This window comes from Vulpes vulpes, chromosome 15 (genome assembly GCF_048418805.1).
Source record: "Vulpes vulpes isolate BD-2025 chromosome 15, VulVul3, whole genome shotgun sequence".
NCBI classification, from domain to species: domain Eukaryota; kingdom Metazoa; phylum Chordata; class Mammalia; order Carnivora; family Canidae; genus Vulpes; species Vulpes vulpes.
In genome coordinates this window covers 72521676-72546703 of record NC_132794.1, presented here as the reverse complement: position 1 = coordinate 72546703, position 25028 = coordinate 72521676, and the positions used below count along the sequence as shown (strand labels likewise).

The 25028-nt window shown below is 44.3% G+C and overlaps 2 protein-coding genes and 1 long non-coding RNA gene across 6 annotated transcripts in view; 2 read left to right on the top strand and 1 right to left on the bottom strand.

The window, feature by feature from the left end:
* The first annotated feature begins 2171 nt into the window (after positions 1-2171).
* LOC140595661 (uncharacterized) lies at positions 2172-20948 on the top strand. The gene is made up of 3 exons (XR_011997447.1): positions 2172-2284; positions 2782-2841; positions 20878-20948. It is a non-coding gene; the product is annotated as an uncharacterized lncRNA (long non-coding RNA).
* Positions 13616-24964, bottom strand: LOC140595660 (uncharacterized). 4 transcript variants are annotated; one of them, XR_011997445.1, is made up of 3 exons: positions 24547-24649; positions 17691-17728; positions 13616-16760 (listed from the first exon to the last, which is right to left on the bottom strand). XR_011997445.1 is itself a non-coding variant. In XM_072738970.1 (3 exons), the coding sequence occupies exons 1-3, from the start codon at positions 24962-24964 to the stop codon at positions 16369-16371; spliced, it is 777 nt and encodes a 258-aa protein (XP_072595071.1). In that variant the 3' UTR covers positions 14465-16368. The 4 variants fall into 4 exon arrangements, 2 of the variants coding, with proteins under 2 accessions (XP_072595071.1, XP_072595070.1); XM_072738970.1 differs by having other exon boundaries at positions 14465-16689; positions 24547-24964; XM_072738969.1 differs by lacking the exons at positions 13616-16760; positions 17691-17728 and adding an exon at positions 21874-22013 and having other exon boundaries at positions 24547-24964.
* The window catches only part of ANP32A (acidic nuclear phosphoprotein 32 family member A), a 37850-nt gene continuing 34780 nt past the window's right edge, over positions 21959-25028 (top strand). The window contains exon 1 of the mRNA XM_026013940.2: positions 21959-22089. Within this exon, the coding sequence (XP_025869725.1) occupies positions 22036-22089 (54 nt within the window). The 5' untranslated portion in view covers positions 21959-22035. The remainder of the gene's footprint in view (positions 22090-25028) is intronic.

The window sequence follows — 25028 nt, the reverse complement described above, 5'->3', positions numbered from 1 at the left end:
ATCTGCTTTTCCCTCTCCCTCTGCCCGCCACTCCCCTTGCTTATGCTCTCTGTCAAATAAATTAATTTAATTAAATTAAAGAGATGTCTATCATAAGAAAAATAATTTAAACAGAAAATAACAAATGTAGATGAGGATGTGGAAAAACTAGGATCCTTGTGTATTGCTGGTGGGGATGAAAAATGGGATAGCTACTATGGGAAACAGCATGGCAGTTTCTCAAAAATTCAAAATAAAATTTCCATATGACCCAGCAATTCCATTCTTAGGTATATACCCCAAAGAATTGAAAGCAAAGTCTCAAAAAAAAAAAAAAAGGGTATTTGAACACCCATGTTCATAGCAGCATAATTCACAGTAGCCAAAAAATGGAAGAAACCTAAATGTTTGTCAACAGATGAATGTATAAATATCATGTGATATATATACAATGTTATGTATATTATACATAATATATATATAATAAAATATAATCTTGCCTGGAAAAAGAAGGAAATTTTGCACATGCTCCAGCATGGATGAAACTTGAGGATATTATGCTCAGTGAAATAAACCAGTCACGAAAAGATGAAGACAGCATGAGTCCATTTTTGTGAGGAGCCTAGAGAAGTCAAATTCATTCCTAGGAGAGGAGGGAATGGAGAGATATTATTTAATGGGATATGGAGTTTTGGTTTTGCAAAATGAAAACAATTCTGGAAAAGGATGGTAGTGATGGTTGTTCAACAATGTAAATATACTTAATGCTACTGAACCACACAATTAAATATTATTAAAATGATAAATTTTATGTATATTTTACCACAAGTTTTAAAAATTCAATGATTTTTTGTGTGTTCAGAGTCATATAGCCATCACCACTTCTAATTCTGGAACATTCTTTGTCACTCCCACAAGAAACCTGGTATTAGCAATTACTAACAATTACTGCCAGCAATCATTCCCCAGTCCCTGTTTCTCCTCTGTCCCAGATCTATTTTCTATCTCTATACATTTGCCTGTTGTGGACATTTTATATGAATGAAATAATAAAGTATGTGGCCTTTGTGTCTGCTATTTAGCATAGTATTTCCAATTGTTGTAACATGTACCAGTGTTTCACTTATTTTCATGGCCAAATAATATTCCACTGTGTGGATATATCACATTTGCTTATTCATTGGTTTGTTGGTGGATATTTGTATTGTTTCCATTTGTGACTTGTAAGAATAATGCTGCCATGAATGTTAGTGGACAAGTTTTTGTGCGAGCATACCTTTCTTGGATATATACCTAGGAGGGTAATTGCTGGGTTATACAGTCCCTCTATGATTGACTTTTAAAGATTTTAAAAAATTTTTAATTTTAAGCAATTGCTATAGCCAAAGTGGGACTCAAACCACAACCCTGAGATCAGGAGTCATGTGCTCTATGGATTGAACCAGGCAGGTACCTCTTTATTTTTTTTATTATTAATTTTTGAAATTTTTAAGTAACACGCTTAACTTTTTGGAGGCACTGCCTGCCTGTTTTCCCCAGTGGCCGCAGCATTATACATTGGTACCAGTGTATGAGGGGTTCCAACAGTTTTTTGAGTAGTTTTATTAATATTTTCCAATCTTTCTAAAAAGGATCTATAAATTGGCTTGAATCATACAGCTCCATAAAAAAAAAAAAGAGTCCTACAGCTCCATGCTGTGTTCTGCTTTGCAAAATTGTAATAAAATAAGCTGGAAGTGCCTCACACGTGCAAAAAAATGAGCTATTTTAATAATAAAATGTGTGCTACCAACCACCTCTGTCACCCCTAACCGGAGTGTCTTTCTGTTGGACCCTAACACCTGTGGCCTCCTGACTAGTCGCGGGGCTCGGACAGGTGAGTAGGAGGGAGGGTGATGCTGGAGAGGCTCCCGGAGCACCCCGCATCCTGTCCACCCCTTTTCCGCAATGCAGAGCAGCCGCGAACTACATTTCCCAGAATGCCCCGCACCTGGAGGTTGGGAGTTTGCAGGAGAGGAATTGCGGGGGGGGGGGGGGGGGGGAATCTGGAAGGTAGAGACGGGCGAGGGGCTCGGTGGTCCTGCAGAGGCGGTGGCGGCCGCGACAGTCGCCGAGGCTGCCCGGCTTCGGGCTGAGCGCGCCTGCGGCCCCCGAGCCCCGGCGGCGACTTCCCCCGCGCGGCTCCCTCCTCTGCTCCAGCCCCCGCGGGCGCTGCTGCAGGGTCGCACCCAGGACCCAGAAGACGCGGAGTGGCTTGTGTTCTGCGGCACAAACCTTGACTAATACATGTGTCTGTGGGGCAGAGGTACCATTTAACGTTTGATATATTTAAAATACAAGGGGGGCGTGGCGTGCGAGGGAGGGGGTGTGTCTAGAGGCGGTGTTTCTGCACCTGTGGGAAATTCTGTTTCTCGGAGGCAAACCGGAGCCAGCCCGGCTAGTCTTCATGCATCGTGGGCATTAAAAAAAAAAAAAAGTGTCATTAAAACCTCACTTATAAGCTCCATTTAATGGTAGAAGAGTAATCCATCGAACAGGTATCCTGTGATTTGACGAAGTGCAGTCCCATAATGTTGGCACTTAGGCTACCGTTTAAGACCGTCTTTTGGCAATTATGAATCATCCCGAAAAGAGCGATTCTTAACGATCACGTCCTTTAGGCAGCCTCGAAAAAGTGATATTTCTGGTTCAAAGAGTATACACATGGGAAAGGCTGTGAATACACGTTGCCAGGTTGGATTCCAGAAGTGTAGCAATTTGCACTCCTACAGGTAGTGACCCGGAATTTGTCTTCCCTGCCAGGACAGCCCATGACTGCCATCACATACCAGAATGTGACTCTGATGCTTGCTGATTTGCCAGGTAAAATTTCAGGCTTGGTCTTTATGCACTTGTTGATTAGCCAAGATTGTGCTCTTTCTCTGTCTCTTCCTTCCCATCCTAATTTCTGTCCTTCTCCTCCCCCTTCTTTTTCCTTCCCCCTCCCTTCTGCTCCTCTTCTCTCTCTTCCCTTACCCTCTTTTTTCCTTCTTTCCTTCCTTTTCCTCTTGCTCTCCCTCCTTCTTTCTACCTATTTTCCTTCCTTTCTAGAATTCACATGCTTTGCCTGTAAGTCTGTCAAATACCATGTTTTTATAAATTCTCCCAACGTCTTGTTGCATTTAATTTTGCTTGCATAGAGTCTTATTATACACCTTACTGCTTTTATGTAAGCAAACATCTATTCCTTTCGAATTCCTAACATTGCTTTCAATATTAGTTTATTTGCCATTCGGAAATAAGATAAATACTAACCTCTATTTTCTGTTATTTGTGGCTTGATTTAAAATTACGGCTTGATTTTATACATTACCTCTTTGACTTACCTGAGCTTTTTGGGGGGCATATATTAAAGGAAGATCTAACTTAATTTTCCCCTGAAACAACTAGTTGCTTGAGCATCCTTTGGACAAATCCTACCTTTATGTAATTAGATTTTTAGATTCTAGGGATGCCTGAGTGGCTCAGTGGTTGAGCATCTGCCTTCAGCTCAGGGCCTGATCCCAGAGTCCAGGAATTGAGTTCCACATTGGGCTCCTTGCGAGGAACCTGCTTCTCCCTCTGCCTATGTCTCTCTCTGTGTTCCTCATGAATAAATAAATAAAATCTTTAAAAAATTATTTTTAGATTTTTTTTTAAATTTTTTTTATTTATTTATGATAGTCACAGAGAGAGAGAGAGGCAGAGACACAGGCGGAGGGAGAAGCAAGCTCCATGCACCGGGAGCCTGATGTGGGATTCGATCCCGGGTCTCCAGGATCGCGCCCTGGGCCAAAGGCAGGCGCCAAACCGCTGCGCCACCCAGGGATCCCTATTTTTAAATTCTAAATGTGGCTCTTTAATTAAGACATGCATGTTGAAGAAAGTTCAAACACTTCAGAAATACATTTCCATATAATGTGGAAAATGAAAAAATCTTACCCCTTAAAGGTGACCGCTGCTGATGATTTAGTGAATTTTTTTTTAAATTTAGCTTTTTATTTTTTATCTTATTTTTTGAAGATTTATTTATTAGTGCACACCTGAGCATGGCAAGGAAGGGCAGAGGGAGATAGAGAATCTCAAGCAGACTCCTCGCTAAGCACTGAGCTTGGAGCTAGAAGCTGGGCTCCATCCCACAACCCTGAGACCATGACCTGAGCAGAAATCAAGAGTCTGATGCTGAACTGACTGAGCCACCCATGTGCCCCTTTTTAAATTGAGTTTACAAAAAATAATATGCATAGATTTTAAATGTACAGTTTGATGAGTTTTGACAAATATATATGCCCATATAACCATCAGCCAATCAAGCTACAAAATATTTCGGCACCCAAAAAGTTCTTTCTTGCCCCTTTCTGGTCAATCCCCATTTCCCCAAAGCAACAGCTATTCCAATTTCAATCTCTTTGGTCTTGTTTTGACTGTTCTTAAACTTCATATAAATGGAATCTTAGGGATCCCTGGGTGGCGCAGTGGTTTGGCGCCTGCCTTTGGCCCAGGGCGCGATCCTGGAGACCCAGGATCGAATCCCACGTCGGGCTCCCGGTGCATGGAGCCTGCTTCTCCCTCTGCCTGTGTCTCTGCCTCTCTCTCTCTCTCTGTGTGACTATCATAAATAAATAAAAAAAATTAAAAAAAAATGGAATCTTAAGTATAAACTCACTAAATGTCTGGCTTCTTTCACTCAACATAATTCTTTTGAGGGTCATCCATGTTATTCTGTGTATTAGCACTTCTATTTATTGCTGAATAGTTTTCCAGTGCATGGATAAATCACAGTTTATTTATCTGTTCACTTATGATGGATGTAGGAGTTCTTTCCAGTTTGAGGTTATATCAAATAAATCTACTAAGAACATTCTAGTACAAGATTTTTTGTAGGCATTTCTGGAGTGGAATTACTGGGGCATAGGGTAGGTGTAACTTTAATTTTATAAGAAACTGACATACAGTTTTTCAAACTAGTTGTACCATTTAACCATCCACGAGCAGTGTGGAATAGCTGCTTCACATTCTCACCAAAACTTGGTATTACCTTTTGTCTGTGATTATATTTCTAATATATTTTGTTAAAGTTTTAGCACAATCACACAACTGGCAAGTACAGTATAAAGAACATTTTCCTTCACCATTTTAGAATAAGTTGCCAACCTGATGCTCCATCCCTGCCTCCCTGCAATTCTTAAGTATGTATTTTATACATTCAAAGACATTCTCCTACATGATGATCAAAATTAGGAAGTTAATCTTGGTGCACAACAAACATAATCCTCAGACAGTATGCACTATTTAACAATTTTCCTAATATTATTTCTAGTAAAAGGATCCTGTTGCATTTAATTGTCAAATTTTTTTAGTCTCCATCAAAGTGGAGCTTATCTCAAGTTGCCTTTTTTATTTTTATTTTTTTAATTCTTTTAATTTTTATTTTTTATTTCTTGAGAGCAAAAGTAAGAGTGGGAATGGGCAGAGGGAGAAGGAGAGGGAGAATCCTAAGAAGGCTCCATGCTGAGTGAAGAGCCCAATGTGGGCTCAATCTCACAACCCTGAGATCATGACCTGAGCCATAAACCAAATGTCAGACATTTAACCAACTGAGCCAGTCAAGTACCTCAATAGGTTGCCTTTTTTAAAGATTTCAAGCCAATTTTATTGTAAAATGACCAAAAGTTTGGGGCCATTTGATGTTTCTTTGTAATTGTATCCAATGTACACAGCTTTGGCAAGATTATCATAGAAGGTATATGACTTTAATTTGTTCCCTTACTGATAATATTTACTTTGATCATTTGAATAAGGTGGTATCTGCATGGTTTCTCCAATATAAAGTTACTCTTTTCTCTTTGTAGTTAATATTTTTGTGGGGAAGTACTCTGATATTAGGTAACTATTTAATTGCTTCCAAATCTTTTAGTTTGTTCATTTACTAATTTATAGATATGGACTATGGTTTCCTATGTTCTTCAGGGGGCCAATAATCTATTACTATCGTTTATTTTGATACTCAAATTGTACCTATTTGGCCCTTGCTTATGCTCTAATAAGCTGGCTACTCTGTCCTTTTGAAATGTCCCATCATTCTTGAAACAGTTCTCTAATTTCTGGCACAAGAACATTCACTATTGCCTTGAACTGAGAATGAGCCATTCTCTGAAGAGCCTTAGTTTCTTTTAATGGAGGATGGTATTTAGAAACCAAGATTTAGGCACTTGGTGTGCTCATTGTTATTCGCATGTCACTACTCCTAGTGCCTGTCTCAGGAGAAAACTAGGGAATATGTGGATGGATACACACATACACCAAATGCACACATTTACATCTATGTTTATTTTTCCCTTTTTTTGAGAAAGCGTGCATGCATGTGTGCACAAGTAGGGGTGGGGTTGGGGAAAGGGCAGAGGGCGAGGAGAGAGAATTTTTAATATTTATTTATTTGTTTGTTTGTTTATTTATTTATTGAGAGAGAGAGAGAGAGAGAGAATCTTAAACAGGCTCCACAATCCTGAGATCATGACTTGAGCTGAAATCAAGAGTCAGACTCTCAACTGACTGGGCTACCCAGGCGCCCCAATCTATGCTTATTTCTATACCTCTTTATATTTTTGAAAACCATAAGTCTACATCAGTACTTCAATTCCAGCCCAACTCCTATGGTTCACTTTAGTTTTCCCACTTTCCATATTTGTAACTCTTTTCTCTGACGTGTGTTATCCTTATATTTATTTGATCAGCACACTGAATGTATCCAATCTCCCATGTCCACTGCTATCTCCTCCCCAGTGTGGTCACCCTCCTTACTATACTTACTCTCTGATACTCCACTCTAGATTACTCTTCTACCAGGACACCCTCCTCTACTTGCTCAGGTTCTGAAATCCTGCCTTGGTCCTCTTGTTCAAGTGGATGTTCTCCTTAGGTCACTTAGGCTCTGATTCTCTGGGCCACCTTCACATGTACACCTTCTCTTCTCACTCGTTCAGGCTCTAACTCCCCATGTTGGGCTATCTCCCATATGGACTCTCTGCTCTTCCTGTTCAGGCTCTGACATCTAACTCTGTGTGAGCACCTATCTTACCTTGCTTATGCTCTAATATGCCATACAGGACTGCCCTTAAACAGGCTTGCTCCCCTCACTCTGCTGGAGTTCTGATACACTGTTCTAACCCATTGTGGCTGCCTCTTCCCCCATATCTCCATCACGTGGCACCCACTTTGCTCTGCTCCACATAACGGCTTTAGGACTGAAGTCATTTGGGAAGCAAAGGGAAAGAGAAAGGGATATGGATCTATTGTCATTCCTTTAAATGTTAGTTATTCTAAAGGGTATGACATAGTGTCTCATTATGTTTCTAGAGTGCTATCTTTGATTAATAATGATTAAGAGCTTCTTTTATGTGCTTATTGGCTATTTGTACTTCTTTTCATAAATGTCTACTTGAGGGTTTTTTTTTCCCTTTGCCTTATTGATTTGTAAGGATTCTTCATATATTCTGGATTCAAGTCCTTTTAAAATGTATATATCGAGGGTGTATTTAACCACTCTATGGCTTGCCTCTTATTATCTTAATGGTAAAATTTTTACTTTTTATGAGGTTCAACTTATGAGTTTTAATTTTACGGCTAGCGTTTTGTGTCCTATCCGAAATCTGCCTACTGCAAATTCAGGAAAATCTTTTTCCGTTTTTTCTTTTAAAAGCTTTAAAGTTCAGCCTTTATAGTTAGGTCTCTGATCCTCAAATTAATTTTTCTTTATGCTGTGAGACCAAGGCCAAGGTTATTTTTTTCCATGCAGATATCCAGTTGTACCAGTACTTTCTGTTAAAAAAGGATTTTCATTTTCTGATGAATGACCTTGGATCTTTTTGTCAAGAATCAATCATTGTATACATGTGGATTTATTTCTGTAAACTCTATATGTGACACTTACATTTCTGTATTCTCTAATGTAATACTATTACATCGATTTGTCCTCTACTAATACATCAATACCCCCATTATACTTGATTACTGTACCATTATAATCAGGTAGTGTGAGTCCTCCACTTTTGTTCTTTTTCAAGTTGGTTTCTGCTAGATCTTTTGGGTTCCCATACAGATTTTATAGTTTTTCCTTCTTTAAGATTCATTCATTTATTTATTTATGATAGACAGAGAGAGAGAGAGAGAGAGAGAGAGAGAGAGAGAGGCAGAGACACAGGAGGAAGGAGAAGCAGGCTCCATGCTGGGAGCCCAACATGGGACTCGATCCCGGGACTCCAGGATTGCATCCTGGGCCAAAGGTAGGCACCAAACCGCTGAGCCACCCAGGAATCCCCTCCATACAGATTTTAGAATCAGCTTGTTGATTAGCTACAAAAAATGCTGCCTGGGAATTGGATTAGGAGGATGTTAAATATATAGACCAAACTGGGGCAAGTTGCCATTTCAATAAAATTGAGTTTTTTATTAAATGAATATTATATATTTCCATTTATTTAGGTCTTTCCTATATTTTTCCACAATGTTTATCATTTGCAGTATACAGGCATACCAGAGATGTTGTGGGTTTCATTTCAGACCACCACAATAAAGTGAAGAAAACAGTAGAGTTAAATGAATTGTTTGGTTTCCCAGTGCCTAGAAAAGCTATACTTACCCTATATTCTATTAAATGTGCAACAGAATTATGTCTAAAAAACAATGTACATACCTTAAGTAAAAAATGTTATTGCTAAAAAATGCTACCTAGCATCTGAGCTTTTAATGAGTCATTATCTTTTTGCTGGTGGAGGGTCTTGTTTGCTGTTGATGGCTGCTGTCAGATTTGGGTGGCAATTACTGAAGTTTGGGGTGGCTGTGGCAATTTCTTAAAATAAGACAACAGTGAAGTTGGCTGCATCAACGGACTCTTCCTTTCACGAACTATTTCTCCGTAGCACACAATGCTGCTTGATAGCATTTTCTGCATAGTCTTCCAAACTGGAGTCAATGGTCTCAAACCCTGATTCTGTTCTATCAACTAACTTGATGTCATATTCTAAATCTTTTGTTGTCATTTTAACAGTTTACACAGCATCTTCACAAGAGTAGATTCCAGCTCAAGAAACCACCTTCTTTGCTCACCCGTAAGAGGCAATTCCTGATCCTTTCAAGTTTGATCATGAGATGGCAGCAATTCAGTCTCACCTTCAGACTCCACTTGTAATTCCAGTTCCATTGCTGTTTACACCACATCTGCAGTGACTTCCTCCACTCAAGTCTTGAACATCTCAAAGTCCTCCATATGGACTGGAGCCTACTTCTTCCAAACTCCTGTTAACATTGGTATTTCATGGCCCTTAATCCCAGATGTGACCTCTCTGGGGTCTCTATTCATGCCTACATATCTATGAATGTTTATATGTTCTACACGAGGCTGGGCCTCACCTCTCATGTCTCCCATAATTGTGCAACCTCTGAAATCTGTTCAACTTTCAGCCTCCCAGAAACTTCCCTGTGGGGTCTCCTGCAGTCTTGCCCTGCTCATACACATCTTAACAGTGGGCCAAGTACCAAAGGGAAGTTTTCATGCAATTTTAGAGGGTTCTGTCTCTGCAGCCACCTCCTCTAAGGCACCTTGCCCTCTGAACCCATCTGTGTTAGCCGGCCTGTGCTCTGAGCTCTATTTCCTCTGCCCAGAGACATGCTGTTCCCTCTTTGGGCTCCATAGCCCCGTGATGAATGCAGGGTTGACCTCATGTGCTTCTTTTTTCTGAAGGATAAGAACCCTACCTTGGTTTCTGTTCAATGCCTGCAATTGTTGTCTGTTCAAATGCCCACATTTGTCTAGCTTTTATTGTTTACAGCAGAAGGTGAGTCCAATGTCAGGCACTCAATCATAACTAGAGCTGGAAGTCAATAGATTCATCTTTTAAAAGGAATTAATTTAAAGAAGCATTATGTTTATTCTCAGACTCTAGCTGTAGTGCCAGGCTAAACATAAAGAGCCTCTTACCAAATTTTCTTGGTCAAATTCAAATCCCAGATTGAAAGTCCTATATTTTTATAGGGTTCTGTTCTTTATTTCCACACCTTCCATAAAAGTGAAGAGCTTAATAAAATGTACTCATCCCAGTCTTTGCTAAATTTCCTTTTCATATAATTGGAGTAAACCTAAAACATTTATATCATATTGATTTTTATAGACTGTGAGAGGCAAAAGTTAGGTTTCTTTGGTCAAATATAGAGCATGGAAGTACAAGTGCTCAGATTTCCTTCAGTTGTTAGAGAGGAATGAAATGGGTGAGCTTTGTCATCTCATTCCTTCTTTTTAATTTTTTTAAGTTTTATTTATTTATTTTAGAGATAGAGAGCACATGAGCAGGAGGGGCAGAGGGAGAGGAAGAACCTCAAATGGACTTTCCATTGAGTGCAGAGCCAGAGCTAGGGCTCGATCTCATAACCCCAAGATCATGACCTGAGCCAAAATCAAGTCATGTGCTTAACTGACTAAGCCACCCAAGTACCCCTCATTCTTTCTTTTTTAAAAAAAATCTAAAAAAAAAAAAAATAGGGACACTCAGCAGGGAGTCTGCTTGGAGATTCCCTCCCTATGCCTCCTCCCCCAAGCTTGCGCTTATGTACACACATTCTCTCTCTCTCTCTCTCTCTCTGAAATAAATAAATCTTTTTAAAAAGCTAAAAAAAATATTTTTTACATCTAAACTTTTTGCCATTTGTACTGAGATATAATTAACATATGACATTGTATGAGTTTTAATAACATAGTTTTTTAAAAAGATTTTATTTATTTCAGAGAGAGTGAGAGAAAGAGAGCATGAGCAGGGGGAGGGGTAGAGGGAGAGAGAGAAGCAGACCCCCCACTGAGCAGGGAGCCTGATGTAGGGCTCCATCCCAGGACCCTGGAAGCATGATCTGAGCTGAAGGCAGACGCTCAACCGACTGAGCCACCCAGGTACCCCACTAACATGATAATTTGATATATGTACATATTGCAAAATGATTACTACAGTCAGTTTAGTTAGCATCCATCACCACAAATAGGTATAATTTATGTGTGTATGTGATAAGAACTTTCAAGATCCATTCTCTTAACAACTATTAAATATAGGATGCAGTAATAACTATAGTCACCATGGTGTACATTAAATCTCCAGAACTTATTTATTTTATAACTGGAAGTTTGTACTGTATGACCTTCACACACTGTGTCCAGCCCCCAACCCCCCTGCCTCTGACAAGCTCGGTAACTGTGAGTTTGGATTTTTAAAATTCCACATATAAGCGAGATCATGTAATATTTCTTTTTCTGACTTACTCCATTTAGCATAAGTTAGCATATCCTCAAGTTCTGTCCATGTTGTTGCAAACAGCAGAATTTCCTATTTTTTGTTATGACTGAGTCATAGGTAGATTCTCACATTTTTCTTTATCCATTCATTCATTGATGTATACTTAGGTCCAGTCTATTGTAAATAATGTTGCAACGGACATGGGGGTACAGATATCTTTTCAAAATAGTGATTTCATTTCGTTCAGACATATTCCAAAAGTGGAATTGTGGGATCATATGGTAGGTAGCTCCATTTTTAATTTTTTCTGGAAACTCCATACTGTTTTTCATAGCAGCTCAACCGGTCTACATTTCTGACACTGCACAAGGGTCCCTTTCCTCCACATCCTCACCAACACTTGTTATCTCTTGTCTTTTTGACGATAGCCATTCTAACAGGTGTGATGTGATAGCTTCTTGTCGTTTGGATTTGCATTTCCCTGATGATTAGTGATGTGGGGCACCATGTACCTGTCCGCCTTTTGTATGTCTTCTTTGGAAAATGTCTATTCAGATCTGGCTATTTTGTTTGTTTTTTGTTTTCAAGATTTTATTTTTAAGTAACCTCTATATGCAACGTGGGGCTTGGACCCCCAACACTGAGATCAAGAGTCACATGCTCCACCAATTGAGCCAGCCAGGAGCCCCCCTCTGCTCATTTTGTTGATCAGATTGCTTGTTACTGAGTTGTATGCATTCTTTATATATTTGGGATATTATCCCCTTCTTGGATATATGATTTACAAATATTTTCTTCCATTTTGTGCCTTTTCATTTTGTTGGTGGTTTCCTTTGCTGTGCAGAAGCTTTTTAGTTGATGTAATCCCACTTGTTTATTTTTGCTTTTGTTGCCTTTGCTTTTGGTGTCAAATCCAAAAAATCATTGCCAAGACCAATGTCAAGAAGTTTATGCCCTGTGTTTTCTTCTAGGAGTTTTATAGTTTCAGGTCTTTGAGCTTTGTCATCTCATTTCTTCTTGCTTTTTTTGCTGAACGCAAAATCCAAAGGAACAAAAGATGTGTACCCTCCCTAAAATTGGCATAGACGCAAAATCAGAGTTAGTGAGCTCTGTAATTCCCATCTCTCTTACAAATTGCCTGTAAGACAGTTCAATCCTGGGTAGGAACCTAAAATAAAAGGCAAGACAATTCCAGGGTAGAAGTCTAAAATAAAATTTTTATAGTAGGAAAGCTTCTGTGTTATGGTCATAGAAACAAGGATTTATTTTTGTTTCTCTCATGTTGGAAAGAATAAAGAAGTTACTTAGCAATCCCTGTTTCACCAATATCCTATTGCTATTTACTTGACACTGAAGAATAAAGTTATTTAAATGTGTCAAAGGGACTTTTTAAAAATAGGGTGTCCACCATGTTCAAAACATTTACTTATTCACAAAGTATGTATTGAATATTTGATGTTCAAATAAGCCAGGAGTAACAAAAACAGGTTAAACATTATTCTTATCTTCAAGGATTTATTTTGGGAGGGGTAAAAAAAAATAGCACCTGGAAGCACTGGCCTCCTGCTGCCCATTATAGTGTTATGGAAATCAAGGAGAGGAAAGATTTTGTTTGTTTGGGTGGATCAGAAAAGGTTTCATAAAAGCAGTGGCATCAAATTTGGTCTTAAATTTTGGGTAGAATTTTGACTGGTAGGGGGAAAAAAGAATACATAAGCTGGGAAAAAACACATAGTCAAAGATAGAAAAGAAGGGAATAGCGGAAGGTCCAGTTTGTCTGGAAACTAGAGGTAGCAATGGGAAGGTAATGTGGGGTCTTCTTGTTGGGAGTTTAAATGAAAGGCTGCGGGGGTGGGTGGGGGGGGTGGGTGGAGGGGAGCCACCAGAAACTGAGAGGCTGTTGTTGATCATAGGAGCACTGTTACTGGAGCTCAGAAACATTCCTCCAGCCACAAAAGGATGTTAGGACGAGTGCTAGCCCACAGAAGAGTTTCCAACTACTTGAGTAGAAAGTCTTGGACCCTGTAGTGAGTTTGCATAAAATTAAATATATGTAATGTAAATGACTCACCTATATTCTGAATCTGAGTCCTCCTTACATGACCATGTTTTTAAAAAGATTTTATTTATTTATGAGAGAGGGAGAGAGAGAGAGAGAGAGAGAGAGAGAGAGAATGAGCAGGAGGGGCAGCGGGAGAGGCAGACACCCTATTGAACAGGGTGCCCAATGCAGGGCTCCATTCCAGGATCCTGGGATCATGACCTGGCCGAAGTCAGACACTTAACCAACTGAGCCACCCAGGTGCCCTTATATATTACCATTTTTAAAACAGTCTATAAACAAATAAATGATAAATGCCCATGTTTATTGCAGCATTTTTTTACATTAGCCAAGACATGGAAACAACTTAAGTGTCCATCAACAGTAAATGGATAAAGAAAATGTAATATATCTCAATAGTCTATATATCTCAGCCATAAAAAAGTTTTTTACCTGGCAAAAGTAAAAGTTGGTGATGCTATGTTGGTCCTTAAAACACCTTTTTTTTGGAAATGTTACTGGTGAAAAAAAAAAAAAAAACCCAGAGGCCTGAGTACTACTGTCACATTGGGTCAATGTGGACGCGAGGGAGGTTAGAGCACTCTTAGAGCAGAGAAAGTGGGCTGAAGGGAGCAAAGATATTTGGGGAATAAAACTTAGAAGATGAGGTGACTCTTTGGCTATGTGAGTCAACAGAGAACAACTCCAAGGGTGCCACTGATAAGAATGGGAGAGGAGGAGCATGATGGTATTTTGGTGCAGCCAGAGCAGAGAGAGGCTGACAGAGATTAGTTTGGGGAATGTTCTGTGGATGTTCCTGAGGAGAGCTGTTTGGAACTGCCTCATGGGCAATGGAAATGTCAGCCTGGAGCTTGGGAGGGAGGCTCATTTATTGATGAGCCAACAGACATTTATTTCACGCCTACTATGAACCAAGCACTAACTGTGAGAGAAAGAGATATATTTGTGTGTCTCTTCTATAGACTCTCTTACAATTATCTTTTCTTCGTTAAGTCCTTGTGACTTCATATGATTCTTTTATGACTGTTTTATGGTGCTTCTGAGAACTTATAATTCAAAGATATACTGCAAATACAATAATAAATATTTGAAATATGCAATTCATCTACAAAATCATAAATGGATAGAAAACTAAGACTGGAAACACAACTTTATTAGTGTATTAGTTAGCATAGGTTGCAGTAATAAATCAAACAGGTATTGGCACTGTACCATCAAAGTTTCTCTCTTGGTCACCGGTTGTCTCTTGATTAGCAAGCGAACAGGTTGGTGGTCAGGTTCTCTTTGGACACTCAAGCTGAGGCAGGTTCCATCCTCAAGAATAACATGTGGTTCCTCAGGTTCTTTGTCACCTTCAACTCAGCAGGCCAATACATTGGAGGTTTAAGGCATCAAAGCAGCAAACGTCACTTCTAGGAACACTTCATGGCCTAAGAGTCATATGGCCTGACCTAACTACAGGGGCAGTAGGGAAGCGCAATCCAGCTTTGTGTCCAGGAAGAAGAGGAAATAGATCTTGTTGAATAATTAGTAGTCTGCCACAATTTGCATTCAGTCATCTGAGTACAAAGTTAAATTTAAATAAATTACTAAAACTGTCGGTCATGAAGAGCCTGCCTGCTTGTGTGTCAATGAACAGAATCTTTAGCACTGCATGTCTGGAGAGAAGTTATTGCCATTTGTAAGGAACTTCTATTCATGTAACAGTTTAATAGTTATACCAATCAAACTCACAAACAGTTGAATTCCTGTAACATTGTTCAGAGTCCTTGCAAGCATTTGCTTTTTCTAGCTGAAAAGCAATCTGCGCTAAGTGACCTGAGATGATGGGGGGCAAGAGGAAAGAGGATAGTACCCCAGGATTAATATGTTTTCTATAAGCAGATCCTTTATGGCCTTCCTCTCTGTTCCCAGGAATATGGGCCTCTTTGATGTGTTTGTGGTTTTGACATTTCTTTCGCCATCAGCATTTTTTCCTCAAAATTGTCCTTAAAGTGACTGCATCCTTTTATGATCCCTTACTTAGCCTGTGACCACTTGCCTACTCCCAATAAATTTTTACAACAAATCTCATCCACTTCAGCTTCGTCCTGCACTTGAGCCTGAACGTGTTCTCAGAGTGGCAGATGGAAACCCATCAGCAGTAATAAATACATCACTACTCAAGATCTTCTATTGCTTGATATCCAGAGATTGCTGCCTTTACTCACGAGCTGGAACAGATTATTAGATATAAGAGATTATTACTATCTTCAGTGTATGCCTCAGGACTAAATTCTTTGTGACTTAAAATCAGATATCGCTACTGGAGAGCCTTCTTCTCAAAGTCTTAAAGTTATGATCAGTTAAGTATTCCATTGACACCAACAATAATAGATTGTTTATTATGGCCTGGGATTTGGAGAGGGAATCATTTGAATTAAATTAAAGATTTCAGGTATTAGCTCTGTTTTAGGTTGATCCCAGGTAGATGATGCAGTCTTGTCTGGTTGGGCTGCTATGACAAAATACCAGATGGGGTGGTTTCTAAACAAACAAGGCATTTATTTTTTTTCACAGTTCTGGAGGCTGAAAGTCTGAGATCAGGGGCCACCCTCTTCTGAGTTGTACTTCTTGCTCTATCCTCATTGGTAGAAGGACAAGGGAGCCCTGAAGGTCCTCTTTAATAAAGGCATGAATCTCCATCCTGAGGGTCCAGCTTCATGATCCAGGCACCTCCTACTAGGAGGCCCCTACTAGTAACATCACCTTGGGGATTAGGATTTCAACATGTGAATCTGAGGGGTGGTAGGTGTGTGTGCAAATATTCAGACCATAGCGAGTCTCTTCCTGGTAAGTAGTAGGGAGGCAGAGAAGAGCTAAGAGGGGAGTAATTTGGATTACTAGGAAACCTTCACAGTATTGTTCAATCAGAATACTTTAGTGGATTTTACCTTTGGTCTCCTAGCATCTCTTTGGGCAGAATCCTAAAATAGATAGGCAACAGGGTCACACATTCCGCTGTAGAAACTAAAGAGGGCAGATAATCATTTTCCCTCACAGCTGGGGCATCTGCAAATGTTCCTGGCAAGAGCTTTGAACCTTGAAGGAGTGACACAAAAATGGAGGCTCCTGAGAGGTCGCTTGCAGCAGTGGAGGGGTGCAGCCACAGTCCAGAGATGACTTCTGAGGTTGGGGTTGCGGGAGGTGGTGTGCTGTCCTCTGCAGACCATACAAGGAACACCATCTTGGCAGCACCAGGTTGTCCAGCTTCCCCGGGTTCCTGCTTTTTTCCTGGGCCTTGTTCTTCTTAGGTTCTGTGATTGCCTTGTATGAAATTGCTTTCTGCTTGCATTGGTCAGGGAAAACTTCTGTTGTCTGCAACCAAGAATTCTAGCTGGCACAAACATCCCCCAAATCTGCTATACTTCTATTGCCATTTAAAAAAACTAAAAAAAAAAAAAAAAAACCTTAAAAATCTTATTGCAAAAATTATCAACTATATCAACTACTATTAATTTTTAAAAATCGCATGACTGTCTTCATCCAACAGTGCTTTTTCTCCATGTCCAACCCACTGAAAAACTTAGAAAATATAAGCAAAAAACACTGTAACACTCTAACCCAGAGAAACTTTGTAAAAAAAATTTTTTTGAAACATATTCTGGTGCAGACTCTCCCCAACTTTTTCCTGGGCATATGAATATATTGTTTCTTTCTTTAGGTATTACAGAAAGCTCTACCACACTGCAATCACATGCTTGCTATTTGCCTGGTATTATAATAGCTTCATCTATAGCATTTCTTCTTCATATGAACATTAACACAGGCATGAGGAGTTGGTCCAGCCTAGTAAAAAATATTTGTCACACTTACTCAAGTTTCTTTTGAATAAATATATGTAGAAGTGAAAGCATATAAAATGATTTCAGGTACATTCTTAGGGCAGAACTAATCCAGGAGAGCAAAGCCTGTGTTCTGTGCTGGGTAAAAGTCCTCCTGCACCTACCATGGCCACCTTAGTTTGGTCATGTGCAAATGGAGGCATCATTTTTATATTCAAGTTGCTAGGATTCAGGATTTCCATAGAAAATTTAGGCTATAGATATACTCTTCCGAGGACCACTATTTCAACTAGGAATTCACTTAAAAATTACTAATTTCTCAGAACGCATGAAATTGATCTCTAATTCAAGATGAGCTGTAGGATTTATATTTTAAAATTGTTACTTATGTGTACAAATAACTGCTGCCACAAAGTAGGTAACCAGGACCATTTTGGGCTTATAATTAGAAATACTACTTGCCAAATAGTAAATATATTAAAAGTTCTTGGAAAGTCTGTTTTCTATCTCTTATATTTTAATAGACTTTAGTACCTTTTTTTCTTCAGAGGCAAACTTCAACTGCAGGTAGACTAAAAAAAAAAAAAAAAAAAAAAAAAGAGCAGGTTCTAAATTAATTGCCTTTCTGTTTTTTCATCCTTGCTTGCCTTTAGCCAGTCTTGTTTCTACTGGCTCCTCGTTCCATTATTTGCCTTTAAGGTATCTATTTTTTAACCTTTATAAATCATATCTTAATTCTAGAAAGAAGAGCGTATAGCTCTGGTTTTCTTCTTGGTGAATGGTCATCAAACTTTCTTTTATCGCTACTCCCAGATTATTGTGAATAAATATATTTAAGAATTGGATTCAAAACATTTCTAGGGATTTCCAAACTAGTGTGCAGGTGATAGTTGTGGTTGGGTTTTTTTTTTTCTCCCCTTTTCAAAATAAACCATCTTTAAGCTGGTGTTAAGATTTTTTGCTATTTTTAAAAATTGCATGACTTTTCATCTAACAGTGCTTTTTCTCCACGTTCAACCCAATGAAAAGATAACTTCAATAACTAACTAACTAAATAAATCAAACCAAACCAAACCACCCAATGCTGTATTAGGTAAACGAATTAATAGTTAACTTTTTAGATCCTGGACCTCAAAGTTCCTTTGCTATTCAAATCAAAATGCAGTAGTCTTCACATTTGTTAGCAAGGATTTCAAAAGAATAATCTACATTTCTAAAAGCTATTTATATAGAAAGACAAAAGAGAACATAATTAAGCTGGAGCCTTTCCACAGCATTGTCTTTTGGGGTCCAGGCAGCAGAACCACGATGTAGGTGAAAAAGTACTATGGCCAGCTTCCAATGTATGTGATTCAAGCTGAAGAACAAAAAGTTGAACTGTGAATACATTAGCTCAACTCAAAAAATGAATGCTACCCAGAGGGTCTCCATCTTTGGAGACCAAACAAGGGCAAAGAGCTTAAATGGCAGCAGCAGCATCATGGTGGGTTATTTATGAAACAGTCCTTTGCAACCCATATCAAGAAGCTAAGACACCCATTGCTCGTGCTTCTTAGAGAACAAAATAGGACGCTTGTTTGTTTGGAATGGTTCTTGAAGGAAGATATTCTGGAATATCCTGGAAGGCAGGAAGAGAGCTTTCCTGACTTGAAGGCTTTCTCCCAGTGGGCTCAAGCCTTTGAATTGTATCTCATTTATTCTTCTCAGTGTGAATCCAATCCAGTTCCAGAAGTTACGGACTGCAGCTTTCATAACCTAACTCCCATTGTAGAACGGGCTTCTCTTCTTACTCTATCTTCTGATATTCGGACCCATTCAGAGCATTTATTTACTACTAGAATATGCAACGAAATTCTATTTAAGAAACAAATCTGCAAGATAAGGAATGTAAGAGCGGTTTGGTCTTTTTTTTTTTTTTTTTTTTTAACATTTGGTCAAGTAGCATGGGGAAAAAATGGCATCGCTTTAGCTGAATTCAATTCCGACTTCCTTTTGATCAGAAATAGTCAAAATTAATACAATTTTCTTAGAAAAAAACTACAAATATATTTGTAAGAGTGCGAGGAGCTCTGCTTTTTCAAAGTATTTTTGGAAAGATGCAAAGTATTCAATTGGTTATATGTACTTTTTGGATATTTCAACTTCTGTAAGATTGGAATCTAGTGAAGATTTCTTTCGGTTTTCTAACACCACTACAGAATGTTATCAAAATGTATAATAATGCTTCTAAAAACAACTGTTAAGTTTAATGCTTTTGGTTTAGTGGTCAAGCCATAGTTTTTTTCAATTCCAACCGTAATTTGTTCCTGTACACCCTCTTTAGTGGGGGTCTGGGCTTCCAAGTCATCCTCTTCAGATCTTTATAAGATGAGCTTTACTTGCTGCTGTTTAGCAGAGCTGGATCAGGAACATCTCTGCATTTGATTGGTTGGCTTTTAAAGGATTACTCCTCTTGAAAGGCACTGTTCTGTATCAGATTGCTAGCAGTGTGGACTTATTTGTGGTTGATAATTCAAATTGAAGACAAGTATTTGCCGTCAAAGAGAAGGTAAACTTCAGTACTCCTATGTTGCATAGTTCCTACACCTCATATTGACCTAATGTGTGTGTGATGAAGAGCTCTGTTTTAAAACAACCTTAAATGCCATATCCAGAAATAACAACCGACTCTGGCAAAGAGAGGTAATTTGGGGTCCCTGTATGTTCTATAACAAGGCCAATACAATTTAAAAATAAATGAATTCCAACTACACAAATTGAGTTCAATAAGATTAACAAAACCGAGGAGGGTAAATATGTCGGCTAAATCAACAAGTCCAATACATCATACTATTTATACCCAGATGAAATAAAACAATGACTTTCCATTTTTATTTGCATTTCCCAGCTACTCAGAGTAAACATTATCACTTTTCAAATCCCGCCTATCACTTTATGGGAAAGAAAAATTCACGGAGCAAAATGCTTAGCTGTAGGATTTTACGTTTACAATCCATCAGGTTACAATATGAAAGTTAACTTCGGTTTCTTCCCTTGCGTGAGCACTCTGTATGTGCGTTTTATTTACATTCTGTCACTTTATGTCTCCCACTAAACTTTATGTGCTCAAGAATGAAACACTGTATTGGTGTTATGTAACAATATTTCGAATTTGCAACATACATATACTGGTTTCCCTCTCCCTTGAACCCATGTACCTGAAAAACAAACACAATGTATCTCCCTCAATTAAAAAACAAAAAACCAAAAAACAAAAAAACACGGTGTGCATAAGGAAAGGTGTAGAAGCACTGAACAACAGTGTGGAAAGGTAAAGATGTATCTGTCCTTGTTGACAACAATCCCCAAGATTTATTAACAGCCCCAGGCAGCCAACTTAGTAAATGACAAGGTCCGAGGCCTGGCCTTAAGGAGTGGGTAACCCAGTGGGAATGCAGGCTTTTAGGTTTTACAACTAATGTGATTAAAAAAGGAAAAGAAAAGAAAAGAAAAAAAGAAAAGAAAAAAAAAGAGAGAGAGAAAGAAAGGAGAAAGAAAGAAAAAGAAAGAAAGAAAGAAAGAAAGAAAGAAAGAAAGAAAGAAAGAAAGAAAGAAAGAAAGAAAAAGACCCCAAAGCAAGCAAACCGTAACACCTGGAGAAAGTGCTCCAAATAGAGCCTCTTTGGCAACCCAAATTGAACCAAACCATTAGATTAAACTGTGCGCCGTTTTCTTTCCCTAGGTCTACAAAAACCCATAAAGGATGTCGGATCCAGAAAACCGGGAGTTCTTAATTGGCACCTTCCTTTCCCACTTTTTAATATTCGGTATATTCGGCAACCATCCTTAATCCGCGGTCTTCATTCATTTATTGACCCAGCAAGGTCCTGGGTGTCTCCTGGTGATCGCTCCTTCCAGGCTGACCTCATGTGACGGCAGATGGAAAAGCCCCTCCGTGGAGAGGGGGTCACGACCGCGGGGGGAGGGGGAGTCATCCAAAGGTGGACGCATCTTGCTTTCATGTGCTCGTTTATTAGAGGGGCGGCGATGGCCGCGGCTGGAGGAGGGAGGAGGGCGGAGGGCGCGGGGCGCGGGGCGCGGGGCGCAGCCCGGGGGTGGGAGGCCGCGCGGGAGGCGGAGGGCAGCAGCCGCGCTCCACCGGCTCGGCCCGCGGGACCCAGAAAATGACCAGCCCCTCCCCCGCTGCACCCTTGACCCCTCCCCCTCTTTGCAGGCCTCCCATCCGCCCGCCCGCCCGCCCGCCCGGCCGGCGGCGGCCCCACGGCCCCACGGCCCCACGGCCCCCCGCCCGCCGCCGCCCCCTCTGCAGCCCGGCCCCGCGAGGGACCCCGACCCCGACCCCGACCCCTCCGGCCGCGCCCCTCCCCCCCAGTAACGCACCTGCGGCCCCGCCCCCGGCCACACGCAGCGGCGGCAGCGGGCTGGCGGGGCCGAGCGGCTCGGCCCTCCAGGCGCAGTCACCTTCCCTTCCCCCGCCATCCTGCCCACCCCCCCAGCTCCGCCGCCGAGCAGCCGCCGCGCTCCTCAGCCGCCCCGAAATCTAAAGGGGTCCGTCTCCGGCACCACAACCAAATGGCTGAGCCTCCCTGGCCGGCTGCGCAGCCCGCCCATTGGTCCCTTCCCCCCCCGCCGCCGCCACCATTGGCTGTTGCCCGGAGACCCTGGGCGGCGATTGGCTCCCGCCGTTGCCGCTCATCCGCCGGGCCGCAGGTCCCGCCTCCACCGTGATCAGGTTAGTGTGCGCCGCGGGTGCTGGGGGCTCGAGAACCGAGCGGAGCTGGTTGAGCCTTCAAAGTCCTAAAACGCGCGGCCGTGGGTTCGGGGTTTATTGATTGAATTCCGCCGGCGCGGGAGCCTCTGCAGAGAGAGAGCGCGAGAGATGGACATGGACAAACGGATTCATTTAGAGCTGCGGAACAGGACGCCCTCTGATGTGAGCATTTGCCAAAAATATCTCTGTCGGTCCATTCTCCTACTTTGTGTGTGTGTGTGCGTCGGGGGGTGGAGGGGGGGCGGAAGGCACTTTTTTTTGAGGGGGGGCGCCCGGGAGGCGTGGGTTTGGGGGTCGGGACTGCAAATGAATTGCAAGGTTGGGGGGTTGCAGTGCCATCCGAGCCCGTTCCGGCTGCCGCCGCCGCTGCCCTTGGTGTGTGACTACCTGTGCGTGTGCTCCCGCGTGTGCGAGTGTGGGTGCGAGTGTGCACCCCGGGAGGCCGGCGGGCGCACGCGTTCGGGTCGGAGAGAGCGAGGCGGAATAAGCCCCCGAGCTCGCTGCTCCCGGACTCGCGTCTGCTGGGGGGTGGGGGGGGGGAGATTAGCGAGGGGGGAGGAGGAGGGGGGCTGCCTCCCGCATCTAACAACAACAACAAAAAAGGGTTTTTTTTTAATATTTCATAAATGAGTCCCCTTCCGCCCCCCTCCCTTTCTCCCCTCTCCTCGCTCGCTCGCGCACACACACGCACACACACACACACACACACACACACACACACAATAAGTTTTGGGCTCCGCGAGTCCGGTTTAGTTTCTGATAAATGTGGGCCGAGGCCCCCGGGGGGAGCGCGTGGGGAGGGGGCGCGGCGCAGTCGGGCAGGGCTCGAGTTTAAAGTGCGTCTTCGTTTCTTTGCAGTGATGAGGCGAGAGACGGGGGAGCCATATTTGTAACTTTGTAGTGTTCGTGAACGCGCCCTTTCTCTCCCTCCCTCCCTCCCTTTCTCTGCCTCCCTTCCTCTCCTCCTCTTTCCCCCTCACTCTTTCCACCCCACCTTCGGGCCAGATGCTGAGGTTCCTTCCTCTCCTTGGGAAGGGAGGATACGCGGGGGGGGGGGGGGGCGGGGAGGGATTTCGGAACGTGCAGAGGCACCGGCCGTCCCCGCGCCTCCCCGCGCCTCCCCGCCTCGAGCGATCGCTGTTGCAAGTTACCCAAAGGCGACGTCCCGGAGCCCCCTCGCCCCTGCCCCCCGGCCCCGCGCCCCCGGCCCGCCCCTCCGCAGGGCGGGCTCGCCGGCAGCCCCTGGGCGCCCGGGGGTCCGCGGGCACCGGAAACTTTGTCCGCGCCGGGTGTCGGCCGGGCGCGGAGTCGTGCGGGCCCGGGAGGCTCGCGGCCCCGGGATGGGACCGAGCCTCCGGCCGCCGTTCTGGATCGGGCAGCGGCGGGAGTGCGGCCGGAGGAAACTTGCACGGATGCGAGCCGGGAGGCTCGGGCGCAGAGCCCACCCCCGCGGAGGGCAAGGCCGGGCCGGGCTCCCGTCCCCCTCTCGCTTCCAAACAGTGTTTTATGGGAGTTGGCGGCTCCGCCGAGGAGACCCCGGCTCCGGGGCGGGGACCAGGGCGGCGCGGGCGGGAGGGACCCCCCAGCCCTTCCTCCTCCTCCTCCTCCTCCTCCCCCTCCCCCGACAGCCTGGGCAGCCGGGGTTCCACGGGGTTCCACGGAGTTGGGAGTTTGGGGAGCGCAGCGCGCAGCTGACCTGTCGCCCCTCCAGCCCGCGAAAGCCCGAAGAATCCCTGCCCGAAAGGCAGGCCTTGCTGCTTCCTCTTTCCTCTAGTTCCTCCCCCAAACCTGAGTGAGACTTTTGAAAACAAGATCCCTTTTTGTGGCCCCCCCCGCCCCCCGTCATAACGCAGCTGTGCACTGGAGACGTGCAGCGCCTTATGGCGCGCAGGGCGGGGAGGGCGGGGGAGGAGGGGAGGGGGCGCCCGCCGCCCGCCGCCCGCCGCCCGCCGCCCGCCGCCGGGCAGGACTTTCCGCGGACCCTGGCCGGCGGCCGGCCTTCCTCGACCCCAGCGGAGGGTTCGGGGGCTGGGTGTGGTGATGGGGGAGGGGGCCGGAGCCGCGGGCTTCCCGCGTACTTTCCGGAAGCCCCCGGTGCGGGGGGGGGGAGGGCGCGCGGCCGGGGAGCCCGGGGCCCGGGGGGCCCGGGGTCGGGGTCGGGGTCGGGGTCCCCCCGGCGCGGCGTGCGGGCGCGCCCCCCCGGCCCCGGCCGCGGCCCCGCGGGGCCGAGTGCGAGCGAGCCCGGGAGCGGGTCGAACCGGCTCTTTAAACTTCCCCGAGTGTGTCTGGGGGAGGGGCGCGGCGCGCCGAGCCGAGCCGAGCCGAGCCGGGAGCGGTTCTCACGCTTCGCCCCCTCGCCTCGGAGCGTCCCTGCCCACTCGCCGGCCCGCGGCCTCGAGGCGGGGTGGGGCGCGGGAGGGGACGGAGGGGGCCCGGGCGGCACCGCCGGCGACGCGCGGGAGCGAGAAAGCGAGCTAATGAGGGACAAAAGGGGTGGGGGAGGAGGAGCCACGGGGCCGGTGCGGCGTTTCTAAGCGCCCTTAAGACCAGCAGCTCCGGGAGGGCGCCCCGGCGCCCCTCCCCGCCGCGGCCGCCCCCCGGGGGCCCCCGCACACCCACCTTCGGAGCCTCTCCCAGCTCGGATCCGGGGGCTGCTGGCCACGCCGCGACGCCGAAATAGGACGAGCAGCCATGTTCCCGGGCTGCCGGCCCGCCCCGCCCCTCCCCCACGGCGCGGCGGGCGCGGGGCGCGGGGCTGCGAGTGCGGGCGCGGGGCGCGCGGGGCGGGGGGCGCGGGGCGCGGGGCGGGGGGGCGCGGGGGCCTCCGCTTCCCCGGCCGCTTCGGAGCTCCGGGGGTTTTGTTATCGGGATTTCCGTGCAGGCCAGGCCCGCCGCAGGCCGAGCCCGAGGGCGCCGAGGCGTTACCGGGGGGCCGGGGCCCTGCTCGCCGGTGGCACGACTGCCGGGCGCCGAGCTGCCATTTTGTCACCGTGGCTGTTGCCGCCGCGGGGGGTGGGGGTGCGGAGTCTTGCGCCATCGCCCCGACGGCCCCGGACGCGGAGCAGCGGGGGAGGCGGGCTCCGGGGACCCCCGGGGGTGCC

Excerpts from the sequence above, each read along its gene's own strand:
- LOC140595660 (XM_072738970.1), bottom strand. The coding sequence starts at position 24,964 with ATGGCGCAAGACTCCGCACCCCCACCCCCCGCGGCGGCAACAGCCACG. Across the intron at positions 17,729-24,546 it reads AGCTGGGAGAGGCTCCGAAG|TCTACCTGCAGTTGAAGTTT; the intron begins GTGGGTGTGCGG and ends TTTTTTTTTTAG. Across the intron at positions 16,690-17,690 it reads TTGCCTCTGAAGAAAAAAAG|ACAACAGAAGTTTTCCCTGA; the intron begins GTACTAAAGTCT and ends TCTTGGTTGCAG.